At 57.6% G+C, this 13,724-nt stretch overlaps 4 protein-coding genes across 4 annotated transcripts; 1 reads left to right on the plus strand and 3 right to left on the minus strand.

Moving 5' to 3' along the window:
* Positions 1 to 134: 134 nt before the first annotated feature.
* On the minus strand, positions 135 to 2,465 carry BDY17DRAFT_323023 (uncharacterized protein; the record flags this gene model as incomplete). The annotated part of the gene is made up of 1 exon (XM_033736930.1): positions 135 to 2,465. The coding sequence occupies one exon, from the start codon at positions 2,463 to 2,465 to the stop codon at positions 135 to 137; it is 2,331 nt and encodes a 776-aa protein (XP_033590722.1).
* A 2,046-nt stretch (positions 2,466 to 4,511) lies between these two features.
* On the minus strand, positions 4,512 to 8,840 carry BDY17DRAFT_122288 (condensin complex component SMC1). The gene is made up of 2 exons (XM_033729321.1): positions 4,781 to 8,840; positions 4,512 to 4,724 (listed from the first exon to the last, which is right to left on the minus strand). Exons 1-2 carry the CDS (start codon positions 8,579 to 8,581, stop codon positions 4,698 to 4,700), a joined length of 3,828 nt encoding a protein of 1,275 aa, XP_033590723.1. The 5' UTR covers positions 8,582 to 8,840; the 3' UTR covers positions 4,512 to 4,697.
* A 487-nt stretch (positions 8,841 to 9,327) lies between these two features.
* BDY17DRAFT_249146 (uncharacterized protein) lies at positions 9,328 to 11,137 on the plus strand (the record flags this gene model as incomplete). The annotated part of the gene is made up of 3 exons (XM_033730954.1): positions 9,328 to 9,911; positions 9,966 to 10,193; positions 10,318 to 11,137. The coding sequence occupies 3 exons, from the start codon at positions 9,328 to 9,330 to the stop codon at positions 11,135 to 11,137; spliced, it is 1,632 nt and encodes a 543-aa protein (XP_033590724.1).
* Positions 11,138 to 11,490: 353 nt separating this feature from the next.
* BDY17DRAFT_248205 (WD40-repeat-containing domain protein) lies at positions 11,491 to 13,341 on the minus strand (the record flags this gene model as incomplete). The annotated part of the gene is made up of 1 exon (XM_033730888.1): positions 11,491 to 13,341. The coding sequence occupies one exon, from the start codon at positions 13,339 to 13,341 to the stop codon at positions 11,491 to 11,493; it is 1,851 nt and encodes a 616-aa protein (XP_033590725.1).
* Between the last annotated feature and the right edge of the window lie 383 nt (positions 13,342 to 13,724).

The raw sequence follows: 13,724 nt of genomic DNA on the forward strand, positions 1-13,724 counted from the left end.
CAGCTTGATACCCAAAAGACTGCTTGAACGCTGCACAATATACAAAACAAAGAGACAACAAGGTCGGCCATGTCACAGCGGAAGTTGGATTCCGTGTCCGCGTCATGGCAGGTAGGTCAAGGCAAGCGAACCCCTCACAAAGAAAGGATATGCTCTGCCTTGCCATGATACTCCTGCAACTGCAGGCCAACCTCACGCATGCGCTCCGCACCAGTGCCCGGCTTGACCTTGTAAGGCTTCTCGCCCTTGGTGGCGTTCTTGGCGCACATTTTCTGCGCGAGCTTCTTCTTGCGCCACGCGCGCTTCTTCTCCAGCCCCTTCACGATGTCGATGGCGCCGCGCTTGGGGATGGCGGTGGAGTCGGGGGTGGATGTGCCCTCGTCGCTCTCGTTCTCGTTGTCGATGATGGTGGCAAGCTTGCCTTTGCCGATGGCGAAGGGGCGGCGGGGGAGCGACGAGGTATGAGTGGGTTGGGGTCGACTGGCGAGACCTGGAGCGGCGCGAGGACGTTGGGTAGAGCGGGTGGTGGGGGAGTTTGGCGGCGATGTCATGCGGTTCATGCGCGCCGGTGACTTCGCCCTGTTGGGTGAACGGCCGAAGAGCTTGCGTGGTGGTGCGGGAGAGCGTGCGATGCTGCGTCGAGGCGCAGGCGGTGGTGGGGATTGGAGTGTTGGACGACGTTTGAGTGGTGCTGGGGAGGGGTGACGGACCGCACGAGGCGGTGGGGAACGAGCGGAGTTGCTTCTTGTTCTGCTTCGGCGGACAGGCGATCTCCTTCGCACCGTCCCGGCGCCGTGGATCTCGTCGAGCTTTCCGTGCATCATGTCCTCTGCGTCCTCGGTTTGGGGAGGTTCGTCGTCACTGTCGTCGTCTTCCTCGTCCATCTCGGGATCGGAGGTCGGGAAGCTGGGGTCGATGTCCTGAGGTCTGAAGGGGAGTTTGGCAGCCTGCTTCTGTTTGCGACGGTTGATGAACTCCTCCTCCAACGACCTGTCTTCGTCCAACGTGCCACACACGAAGTCGGAGGTGTCGGGGAGATTGGGCGAAGCGGAACGTTTGATCGTCACGGCGGGCGTTTGAGCACTTGCCCTCGAGGGCGTCTTGCGCATCATGGGCCTCGGCGAACGCGGCGAGGTGGGACTATCGCTACCCGATCCAATCGACGTGCCGACGGCGGCGGGCTGTGCGGTGATGATGGCAAGGCGGTCGAGTTGGTCCATCGATGTTGCGGCCGTCGATGAGCCACCCGGCTTCCACCATTCAAAATCGCTCTCGTCCCCACTGTCCGAATCGGAGCTGGCGAAGCCACCTTCGTCGTCGGAGTGGAAGCCTTCGTCCGTGTCATAGTCTTCGTCGGCTACCCCGGTTCCATCATCATCCTCCACGTTCGCCAACTCCTCCTGCAGCTCCTCTTCTTCCTCCTCCTCCTCTTCTTCGAGGACTTCCTCTTCCACCTCCTCACAAGTCTTTCGAATGACGTTCTCCTTCTTGAGGGTATCGTCAACAGTCAATCGAGTGCGATAACATGTTGATAGCTGAGTCCAATTTTCCGGCTCCTCCTCGCTCGTTGCAAAGGCATGGAATCTTGTGCTTTCATCGCCCTTGTCCTCCTCGCCAGACTCATCGTTGGAGAACCTTCGACTGCGGATGGCAATGGGCTGCGGAGTGTCCTCCTTGCTGGCCTCTGCGACGGTCTTACGGGGTGAGCGTGGTGATGCGTGGACGATGGTGCTGTCGGAGCCGCGATGTCTCAGATCAGACGACGGCTTAGATTCTTTTGGCGCAGGGCTGGGAGAGCGCTTGGTGGGAGGGTTGTCGGCTGCTTTGTTGGTGGCTTCTCCTCGCAACGGGCACACGAATTTGAGAGTGCATTTCCGTTTGGGTGGAGAGGCGGGTTCAGGCATCTTTACCGGTTCGGGTGGGGGTTGGACGGGCTTGCTTTCCTCTTTTCCGCGACACGCGAAGCTGATACATCGCTTTCGCCCGAGGTTCGCCTCCACCTTCTGCTCGGTCTTGTCTGGAATCGGCGCAACGTTGATCTGTCCGACAATCTGGACGTCTTGCTCGAGAGGTTCCTCTGGAATAGGCAGAACGTGTCTGGTGTGCGACGGTGGCAGCGGCGGACTACCGGCAGTGCTTGGGATGCTGTGACCATCATCGGAAGTGAGCTCAGCGGTGGAGGGCATACTAAAGCTGCTCCATGTCGTCTGTTTGCTCAATGCGCGAACGGGCGACCTCGGCTCATCGTCTTCGGTGTGTTCGGTCTCGGAGTGAAGTTGACGCGTCAACAATGATTCTCTCCGTTGTGTGGTGTGGGGTGTAGCTTTGGTGTATTCGGAGCGGATGTTGGGTGGCGACCAGCGGAACTGTGACAGTATTTGGCTTGCGACTTGTTCCGGAGGTTCCTCCACTTCCGCCAGACAGTCTTCAGACAAAGCTGGGCCCATGTTTGCGGTGGTAGGCATGATAGGTCGGATGGTTCGGTTGCTCATGTCGAGGGAGTTTGCGGGTGAGGATACCGACGGTGGTATGGTAGAGGGTGTGGTATGGGAGGAGATCGCCGGTCTTTGAATGGTGGGCGGATGGTCGACCCCGAGGGTCAGCCGGGGCTATAACAGAAAGGCAGACATGGTGTGTTGAAGGGGGAGAAGGGTGCGAGGGAGTCGCAGAGGTGTGTAGGTGGGAATGTTTGTATCGGGCGATTCCCGAGGGTTCGACGCGGCAGGCCTCCAGGCAGTGGGATTTGAAATCGGCGCGCGCAGAGACGAGGCAGTGCTGAGGGTACGTCTGCGTCTGCTCTGTCGTGTGTAGTGGATGGTAAGGGTCGCTGTCGAGGGTAGAAGGGTATGCGACGGAGGATAGTGGTAGGGTGGTGGAAGAGGATGGCGAGAGAGAGATGGGTGCAGGTGGGTGTGTGTGTGAGGTGTGGGCGCGAGAGAAAGGTGTGTGCGGGCGCAGAGATGGAAACGGGCGGCGGGCGAGGGAAAGCGGGTAAGCGTCAGGTGCGTAGCCGGAATTTGACCAAACCCGTCCCACAAAAAAAGCCTGCGCCCAAATTTCCCTCGCCGCTGATTGGCCGCGCGCTCGCGAGACTTAGTCCCGGCGATGGGTGTGGACGCAGATTGGCGGGCTTCACCCCGTCAAATGGTCATCCGCAATTGCAGGGCAAAGGCCGAATGCACCATCCCAGATCATCATTCCCAAATGCTCGCATGCACCGTCAAATCTAATCTCGCCGTCTCTGCCGCTTCATCGTTATGAACACACGTCACTCGCGCACGAGCAGTTCCCCCAGCTGATTGCTACTGCCCCCTCCATTGCTGCGTGTATCTCTGCAACATGACGTCTCCCAAACACATGGCTGCTCCGTGTTCATCCGCATTCCAGTCCTGCCGCCCATGGCCTTTGTTCCATCTTACCTGAATCCATCGAGTAATGAAACACACGCCTAGCTTCCCCTCCGCAGCGCTCACCGCCAACTTCCGTCACCGCAACTTATTATTGATTATTACCTGGACATTGTGTGAGTGGGGCACACCCCACTGAATTGATGTCAAAACACATGGCGCGCAGCAGAAAATGCCTCACCTGCATCCACTGCACGCAACGGCGCGCCGTGTTTCGCCCCTAGCCAAGCTAGTCAAGTCTTGTGTGCGCCACGCTCGCGCCGCCATTTGACTTGCCTTGTCAATTAACTACCTGAATAATCGGCTGCTCACAGGTTCCTGTGCTCTCCTGGACGCATGAATATCCTCTTCGTGTGATTGCAGAACATCACACGAGGCACATCTCTCGGTGCATTGCATCATCCGACGCCTCCAATCACAGTCACCGCATTATTAATCCAAACATCTCGCGAGATCCCCAGTGCCAAAGTCTGCGGCCGCCCAGATCGCAGCAGAAGCTGGGCGACTCGAACCTTCCCCTGCCTGTACCAGAGCTCCCTCCCGTGCTCTACCAGTACGCGCACGCTCGCGAGGAGGCGTTCGCTAGAGCTTGCCGTCAGCGTCATGCGCTCTCATGCTCACCCGTGACTTTTCCATACCGGCACGTCCAGTGTGCACAAGTCCCGTGTGCATATGTAGCAACTTTCGCGACACGCCACTTTGACATAGCCGGGGTTAATGAGCAGGTAGCAGCAAACCTTCCTTGCACCGTCACATTCATCCCGCACCGACTAGCACATGGCTCCAGGCGAAGGCGAAAAGGTAGCATGCGACCGGCAACACAACGAGGACGCTGCTGCTGTGATTGCTGCCAAAGGCGCGCGACTCCGAAACTTACATGTGCTGTGGAGCCCAGGCTCGCAAGGTTCGTAGGTGACATGGAAGTCGGCAACTAAGGTAGGATCCATGACCCTTCTTGCTGCGAGGGGTGTAAAGAGGAAGGTGTGGCGTACGAGTGGAAGCGATGGAGCAAGCGATGGAGCGAGAGTGACAGCCTGACCCTGCTTCGGGAGTTGAAGACGTTCCTTTCTGCCGAAGCGCTCAAGCAATCCTCGGAATTATCCCATGTGGGACACGTGATCTGGCACGTGATTTGTGGTTGGAAATGCGCAGCAACAGCATGTCTACTGTACTTCGCTGGCGTACGACATGATAAAAGGCAATAGGCCGAGCACAAACTGTAAACACATGGGGACATCTCGTCTGTAAGCCTCTCCTGAACGCCTAGCCTCGTCACGGCGGCCAGCCATCCTAAGCAACAGCCTGATACTTCCTCAACTACACTCAAAGTCAGCAATGAACAAACATGCACAAAGTAAGACAGGGAAACTCACATCCAACGTCAACACCCGTGAACTATTCACCCCCTGATCCCGCATAACGCCCACCAGCGTCTCCGACTCCTGAAACAAGCCCGTCTTCAAGCTAATCACCACAAACTGCATGCCCGGCCCGGCGTGCTCGCGCACATACTGCGCCAGCTGCGCCGTATTCGCATTGTCCAGCGCGGCGTCCACCTCGTCCAGCACGAAGAACGGACTCGGGGCGTAAGTGTGCACGGCGAAGAGGAGCGCCAGCGCCGCCATCGTCTTCTCGCCGCCGGAAAGGTGCTCCATGTCGCGGAAGCGCTTGAGCGGCGGCATGGCGTGGTAGCGGATGCCGGCGTTGTACGGCTCGTCCTCTTCCTCCACACTAAGCGAGGCGGCGCCGCCGGTAGGGAAGGACTTGGTTTTGGTGAGTTCGCGGTAGACTTCGGCAATGTGCTCGGAGATGTGGTCGAAGGCGCGCTTGAAAATCTCGCTGCGCTTCTCCTTTACGTTCTCAAAGGCTGTCGTGGCCAGCTTGGCTGCCTTGCGAGAGTCGTTGAATTCCCGCTCGGTTGCTTTGAGGCGTTCGGACGTCGCTTCGAGACGCTCTGCGCTGCGCATGTTGGGTGCCATCTTCTCCAAGTCTGATGTGAGGTTGGCAATGGTCTCGAGCAATTGGCCTTCGCAATCAGAGCTCGAGTCTTCTTTCAGGTCGTCGTCGAAGTCGCTGAAGTCAATATTGATGCCATAGGAATTGAACTGCGGAGTTCGGATCGTGCCCTCCTCGCCGTCGACGTCCATTGCGTCTCCGCCCTCCTCCAGAATGGCATCTTCAACCGGAAGCTTGTCGATGCTGCCACTGTCAGCCTCCAGCGGCACGTTGATATTCTCAACCTTGCACTGGCGCAGCGCCGCGTATCGGTTCGAGTTGGCCGTCTGCACGGTGGCTTCGAGCTCCGCAACGGCTTTGAGAGTCTTTTCGACAGACTTGCTCTTTTTCTGTACCTCGCTTCTCGCCTCCGTGACCTTCCGTCCGCTTTCCTCGTGCTGGGTGCGGATTTCCTCCAGCTGTGAGTTAAGTTGTTCGATCTCGGCATTAAGCTCGTCAAGCTCGCCGCTGAGCTCTTCCCTCTCCGCCTCCAGCTGCTCGATGTTCTGACGGTCGCGCTCCATTTGTGCCTCGATCTTTGCGATACGCTCGTTCGTGCTCTTCACCCGCTGCGTCTCGAATGCGAGCGAATTTTGCAAGCGTGAGATCTGCCGTGTGAATTCGACCTTCTTCTGATTTGCTTCTTCTTGTCGCGAGCCCTGTTGCTGTTCATAGTCACGAATGTCGCTGTACCCCAATCGTTGACAGAACGGCGCGAAGACCTCATCTTCGACCTCTTCGATGGTAGCCGTGAACTGCTCCAGCTCGCTCCTCAGGCCCTCCACGCCTCGAGCGTGCTCTTCATACTTCGGCCTGACGTCTTTCAACTGGCCCTTGGCAAATTCGAGCTCGCGATTCTTGCTGTCCAGATTCTTCTCGACGGCCTTGATTTCGTCTTGAACGAATTTGATCTTGGCCTCCAGACCGTTGAGCTCACTCGACAATCTCTCCTCTTCCGTCACGCTCTCGTGACCTCGAGGAAGCGCTTCGATCTCTGCTCGGAACTTATTGGCCAGGAGGCGGAGGTTCTCGACTTCCGTCTCCTCGAACCGACGCTTCTTTTCTCCGACTCCTTCTCCACCAGTCATGTTGCCTCCTTTGTGAATGATAGTACCGTCGAGCACAACAGCCTTGGCGTCCACTTTTTTGTCGTAGCACAAGTAACGTGCAAGCTTCAGCGTGTCCGTCACAATAGCATTGCCGCAGGCACAGCTCATCGCTCTTTCGTAGCTAGTGTCATAGTCGATGGTATCGATGGCAAGTCGCATTCCCTGCTGCATCATCCCCCTAAGATTGGCCGTGTGGCCAGTAGAGTGGATGATGGTGTCCAGCGGGAGGAAGGTCATCAGCCCGGCTCGCTGCTCCTTGAGATACTGCATGCACTCCTTTGCCGTCTTCTCCGAGTCGACAATCACCGAATCCCAGTGTCGGCCGAGCGCGGTGGCCACGGCGGTCTCGTACTTCTTCTGCTTCGGCTTGCATAGCTGATGCACCATGCCCTTGACGCCGGGGAAGATGCGCTTCATCTGCGCCACCATTTCGCGCTGGGCCGCTTCCTTGTGGGACTCACGTTGGAACGTGGTAGCCTCATCGAGTTTCAGCAGCACCTGGCGGAGTTTCTCATCGGCCTCGGTGTGTTTCTGGCGGTGGCGAGTACGCTCAGAGGTGAGCTTGTTGATTGCCGTCTTCTTCGTGTCAATCTCTTTCTGTGTCGAGCTTGCAGTACGACGAAGATCCTCGCGTCGTTCTGAGAGTCCTGCGGTTTCTGTCTCTAGCGCTGAAACTTGTGATTGTGTGCTATCGAGCTTGGACTTTAGGCTGTTGACCGTCTCCTCGTCGGTCTTCAGCTGTCGAGTGATGTTGTCGACCTTGTTCTGGTCGTTTCCGGACCGCTTGTACACCTCACCGCGTAGGCGCTGGTACTCCTGCAGGTCGGCTTCACTCAGCTCACGTCCAGCCTGCTGTTGTTGAGCGCGCCAGTCGTCGTCCCATCTCTGCTGCGCCTTCTGTACGGTATCGAGGTCCTTCTGGAGCTTCTTGGCCGTCGCTTGCTGAGAATCCTTCTCTGCAGTCCGCTCCGCAATCTGCTTCTGGTAGGTGGCGAGATTCTTGTTCGAAATGGCAAGCTTCTCATCGACGGGGAGCAATGAGTTCTCCTTTTCCTCTGATGCCTTCTCCTTCCGCTTGATTTCGCGCTCAATCTTGCTCACATCCCTGCCGACCTTCGCGTTTTCTCTCTTGGCCTCATCCAACTTGTCTTCAAACTTCTTGACGTTGCGTCGGAATTCCTTCAGCTCCTCTTGATGCTTTTGGATTTCCGCAGTGCTGTCTTCAATTGTACGCTGGAAGTGGAAGAGCTTCCACAACACGTGCGTCACAATGGCTTCATCTTTCTCGTCACGCGTCCGCTCGTACTTCTCGAGCTCTTCCTTCTGCGTTTGGAAGTTACGGATCTCGCCGTTGATCCCTCTCCGCTGCTGAAGACGATGCTGCTGCTCCTTGTCCGCGCTCTCTTTCTCCGCCTTCAGACGGTCATACTCCGCTTTGTATTCCAGCGAGCCACTGATTTGCTCTATCAGGCGTGTGATGTCGGTGGGGTTCTGCTGGGCGATGCTCTCGATATCACCCTGGAAGACGAGGAAGTTGCGCGCGCGAATGAGGATGTTCTCGGCCTCGAGGGCTTCGTTGTACTGCTTGGCGGAGACGACGCGGTTGTTGATACGATATTCACTCGCACCGGAGGAGGAAATGCTGCGTTTCCAGCGTTGCTCCTCGCCAGCGTCATCCTCGTAGATGGCCATAACCCACGCGGTCTGAGGGTCATTGCGCTGCGCGCCCGGCTCGGTCTCCACTTCCATCTCTCCGTCGGACGCGCCGGCTTCCGCGTCGCCGTTTGTCTGTCCATCACCATTGACGATCCCGGCATCCGTCGCCGTGCCGTCGGCATTGATTTTGGAATGCTTCAACACGCGACCGCGATAGATGAGGTCCTTCAGGTGTGTGGAGCGCAAATGAGCGGATTTGATGCCGAGGACGAAGGAGATGGCGTCCATCGAGTTGGACTTGCCCGAGCCATTAGGGCCGATGATGGAGGTGAAGTAACTGTCGCCGAAGTGGAGGACATGATGGCCCTTGTAGGATTTGAAGTTGTTGACTTCGAGGGCGAGAAGTTTGCCCATGGTGAGATGGGGCGCCCAGCGGGCAAAGGGTGCTGGAGGAAGGGGTGAGAGAGGATAGGTGAGGTAGTCAGTGGTTTGCCAGCGGCATCGTGCGACCGCAAAGGGCGTTGTGTTGTGGATTTGTGGAATGTGAATGCGCGCAGAGGTCGATGGCCGAACACGGTTAGGCGGGGGTCGACGCGTGAGAGCGCGTCCTGGCGTTTGGCGAAGCTGTTAGGGTTGTACAACCCTAAAGTAGGATCTTATGACGTCTCCAATGAGATTTCTGGAGCGCAGCACGCCGTCCCTACTGTATGCCAAACGTGTGTCTCTCTCATCCGCACCTCCACCCTCCCCGCGATCCCCTGCTACGTTTCCTCTCGGCGTCTGGCGCATTCGTCCGACTAGCGCGTAGCGCAAACGTCTAACAAATCCTCAAGGTAAGAGGTGGCTTTGATGGTGTGATTGTCTGCTCGCTTCCACGCCCGGGGCATAATGCCTTCACCAAGGAATCATGTGAATGATGGAACTCCCGCTGACCGCGTCGCGTAATCATGCCAGTGACCTATCTCTCTCCCAACTGCACTGGCCCGCAACTGCGCAGACCCTACTTTCCCGGCCATCGCTCATCCTACCTCGAACTCATCCCCGAAGAAGAACTCGAGGCCTTCGCAAGGATGGACGAGATCCCTGCCGCCGTGGCGAAGGAGGAGGGAGACGCGCATTCCCTCAAACCTCTACCGACTGATGCGCATACAAATGGCGGCATGCCCACGCCCGGGCTCTTCGATGAGTCCGCGCAAGACTACCTCTCAGCGCGTGTGCATTCTTCCAGCGGCCTGGACACGCCGGGGAGTCCGGGAAGCAACCTCTCGCGCTCGGGCAGCTCGTCCGATTTGTCTACTTTCGACTCCCTCAACCAGGATGCCTTCCCGCCCGTCGACAGGCTGACCATCTTCGACATCCTCGAAAACTTCGCCCTGCCACAGCGATTAGAGCGCATGCAGCACGCCATCCACGACAACGCCGAGAAGCTACGACGGCAAAGGGCCAAGCTGGCCAACAAGGCGTTGGCTGGCAAAAACAATATCGTGGAGAAATGGAAAAAGAGCGGAGCGCCTGTAGTCGGCGCTGGCGTCAGCTCGGCCGTGGGCGAGGAACAGCTGGACAAGTATCGACGGCGGATGAGAGTGTCGGTGGAGAGGCTGAACAAGAGATGGAGTGCCGCCAGAACACCGACGATGCAAGAGAAGATCTCCTTCGTCACCGCTGTGCTCAACATCTTCATTTCTGGCTACCTAATCGGCGGGCATCCAGAGTATTTCCACTACTGGTACACGATTCAGCTTGCGTACGCATTGTCCCCAGCTCCAGCAAGCCACTCTCCGCTAACATTGTCCAACAGATACTTCATGCCTGTCCGCTGGTACAAATATCACCAGATTGGCTATCACTACTTCCTCGCCGATCTGTGCTATTTCGTCAACTTGCTCCTCATCCTATCCATCTGGTTCTTCCCGCAATCGAAGCGCCTCTTCATTAGCACCTACTGTCTGGCTTTTGGCAACAATGCCGTCGCCATCGCCATGTGGCGGAATAGCCTGGTTTTCCACTCCTTGGACAAAGTCACCTCGTAAGTGCCCAGCCCGTCTCACCATCTCAAGTCCATCATGATTGCATGGGCTGTCAGACGAAATCCCCGAAGGCCTACCAAATTGATCCCAGTTCAACACTGACATCCTCATCTTCCCCTCTAGATTGTTCATCCACATCATGCCCTGCGCCACCCTCCACGCCCTCGTCCACCTGATCCCCGCCGAATTGCAAGCGTCCAAGTTCCCCGCGATTTACACAATCAAATACTCCCTACCCTCCGCCCCGGAACACTACCATCTCCGAGCCATGGTAGTCTGGGCCACGCTCCCCTACGCAATCTGGCAACTAAGCTACCACTTCCTGATCACGGTGCGCAAGCGCTCCAAAATCGCCGCCGGCCGCCCTACAAGCTTCACCTGGCTCCGCAAAAGCTACTCGGCCAACTTCCTCGGCAAATTCGTCCTCAGCTTCCCCGAGTCGGCGCAAGAACCAGTTTTCATGGCCATCCAGTACTCCTACGCTCTGCTCACCATGCTGCCATGCCCGCTATGGTTCTGGTACCGCTGGGCCAGCGCCGGCTTTCTCCTGGCCATCTTCACCTGGGCCTCCTGGAACGGCGCAACATACTACATCGATGTCTTTGGGCGGCGGATGGAGAAGGAGCTCGCGCAGCTGCGGAAAGAAGTCGAGTCGCGCGGAGGGATTAAGAGTCCCGAGATGAGCGGGCAGGATGGCACGGGGGCGTTTACAAGTCCCGTGGGCAGTCCGATTGGGATGATGGGGCAGGAGGGCGGGGTGGGCAAGACGACGGGGCTCGATTTGGGGCCTGCGGCTACTGCGCTGGATGGAGCGGCTGCGGCTACGGCTGCGGGGCATCGGAGAGGCGTGAGTGAGTCTTCTGGCGATGGGGAGAAGGAGACGACCCAAGTCACCGAGGGCTTGACGGTTGTCAATGGGCAGGATGGGAAGAAGGCGGTATGATTTACGATTTTGCGTATTTGCTAGCGCGGACAATGCATAATGAGACGGAGCTGCTGGTAGGCACACGTAGACTGCATATGGGTGACGACGGATAAGGTACGGTTGTTTTAGACGGCGAGAAATGAGATGCTAGAACCATTCGGTAGAGCCATTGGGAGTCGTTCTTGAGTACGAGAGTTATGCTTCCTGTGAAGAACGAAGACACCTCAGTCCTTCAGACCAGAAAGTCCCTTCAAAATGCCGCAGACGTTCGTTCCCAGACGCCTCGCTAATAATGACCATGTCCTCCTTCCCGCATGCTATGTGCCCAGCAGCAGTAGCAGCGCCGTCAGCGCCACCAACGCTCCTCTCACTCATCGAATAACCCCCCACTCACTCACAATCCCCCCGCGCCCACCCTTCTCCCGCTTCCCAAACACGTCCCAAAACCGCAACGTCTCGTCCCCGGCGCCCGTCACAATAATCTGCCCATCGGGACTCATGCTCAAATACAGCACGCGGTAGGTGTGGCCCGTCAGGCTGACGACCTGCTGCATCGACGGGTACTTCCAGATGTTGATGGCGTGCTGGCTGTAGCCGTGCGTGGAGACGAGTTCGGAGGTGAGGTGGGAAAAGAGCAGGTTGCAGACTTGCGAGCCGGTGTCGTGGGAGCGGAGGAGGTGGGGGTTGATTTGATTGGCGGAGTTGGTGGCGGCGGTGGGGGCGACGGCGCTGGAGAGGTCGATGCCGAGGGAGGTTTGGTCGGTGGAGATGCCGTTTACTGCTGGGAGGCCCGGCACGGTGCTGGATTGCGAGGAGGAAATCGTGTTCCAGAATTTGATGCAGCGGTCTGCTGTTCCGCCGCCTGAGGCGAGGAGGCCGCGGTGGTGGGGACTCCATGCGATGGCTTTCACCGCTGCTTTGTGCCCGCCTTCTTGCTCGCCCCATTTGTGCAGCCAGCGCTCTTCCATTCGGTCCCAGACGAAGATCTTGTTGTCGTTGCCGCCGCTGGCGAGTTGTTCGGTGTCTGGATTCCATTTCAGGCCGCAGACTTCTTGCTTATGACCGGTGAGTCGTCTCAGATATTGTTGTGATAATCGGACGTCGCGATGTAAGATCGATCGATCTCGTGAGCCGGTGGAGAGGATGTGTGCGTTCCAGGCGAGGGAGCTGATCCTTGCAGAGTGTCCGGTCATTACCCGCAGCCTCCGCTCTGCTACAGTGTCGTAGATCAGTAACAAGCCTTTGCTCGTTCCGATGGCTAGATGAGAGCCACGTTGTATCCAGTTCACGCTGGTGACCGTGTCGCCTTCCAATTTGCACAATTGCTTCACCTGTCCGTCATCTCGACTCCACAAGTACACGCAGTCCGCCAGTCCCACAGCAAGCACGTCGCTGTTGCCCCAATCCACCAGGTTTAGGTAGAAATCGTCTTGCAATTCTGGAGCGTCCAATACTTTGTAGGGCACCTTACTTACTGCTCTCGGTGTCTTCCTCGGTGATAGAAGCATCATTTGCGAGGAGTGCTTGACCGGCGATAAACTGTAAATCTCGGAGCGAGCATTGATGTTTGGACCTCTCTCGCTTCTCGAGGTCGATCGTGGGGTGAGGGAGGGGGTGGGATTCGAGCCGTAGGAGAAGAGGTTCTTGTGCGGTGTTGAAGGGGTGAGATTCGGAGCAGCCAGCATGGAGCCATTGCCCGGAGGAGTCTTAGACCTCGAGCCCGGCCCTTCCATGGACTGTGGGATGGCCTGCGGCACCTCGCTGTCGAACATTTCCGAGCGCAGGATGTTGGAATAGCTCCGATTCGCATCTCGCTTTTGAAAGTTCAGCTCGTTCGAATAGCCCTTCTTGTGGCCTTTTGAAGGCGTGGCTGGTGAGCCATCATCGTGTAGGAGGTTGTAGCTTGCCTGCAAGTCCTGGCCGGCTCGATTTGGGATGAACCGGTCGCTACCATTGTGAACCTTTTGCCGTTTTCGACTCGGACTGCCGGTGGGAGTGATGGATCGAGTTCGCTCCGTCTCTTCCACCTGCTGCAAAGCCTTGTTAAGAGCTTTGGCGCTGACAGGTCCATCTCCACTTCGCAGTGTTCGATCCGATTCACTTGCTCGCCTGTCGCTGTTTGTTCTCTTGCCAATGACTGTCGGCGGTGTCTTGCTCCTGGGGGGAGAAATCAAGATGGGTGTGGTGGCTTCCTCGGCCTCGAGCTGGTCTGTTGTATCCATTGCCACGGCCTGGTCTACGTCGGAAGCAGCCATTGCCGTGATCTGCTCGAATGAAGCGATCGGCGGAGGTCCAGGGTATGAGTTATTGCCAAGCAGAGCTCTTTTGATGAAATATTGTGTCGCAAAAGCCTCGATCGGCCCGTCGGGAGCGAGGGAGATGCGCCGGCGAAGCCAGGCGGGAGGGTGTGATGGTTGCTATGCACGATTGCGCCCCTTGAGTGGCCTCAGAGCGAGTGAAGCGGCCGGTAGCACCAGCGCGCGCCCTGTCCTCCCTTTCCGCAGCCTACTAGCATCGCCAAAGCTCCAGAAACGAAGGAATGCCGGTGGAGAGGCGGCGAGGGCGACGGGGAAGGAGTGGTGTTGATTGATCGGCGGTGACGGGA

Source organism: Neohortaea acidophila (genome assembly GCF_010093505.1).
Source record: "Neohortaea acidophila strain CBS 113389 unplaced genomic scaffold BDY17scaffold_4, whole genome shotgun sequence".
In the NCBI taxonomy this organism is placed as follows: Eukaryota; Fungi; Ascomycota; class Dothideomycetes; order Mycosphaerellales; family Teratosphaeriaceae; genus Neohortaea; species Neohortaea acidophila.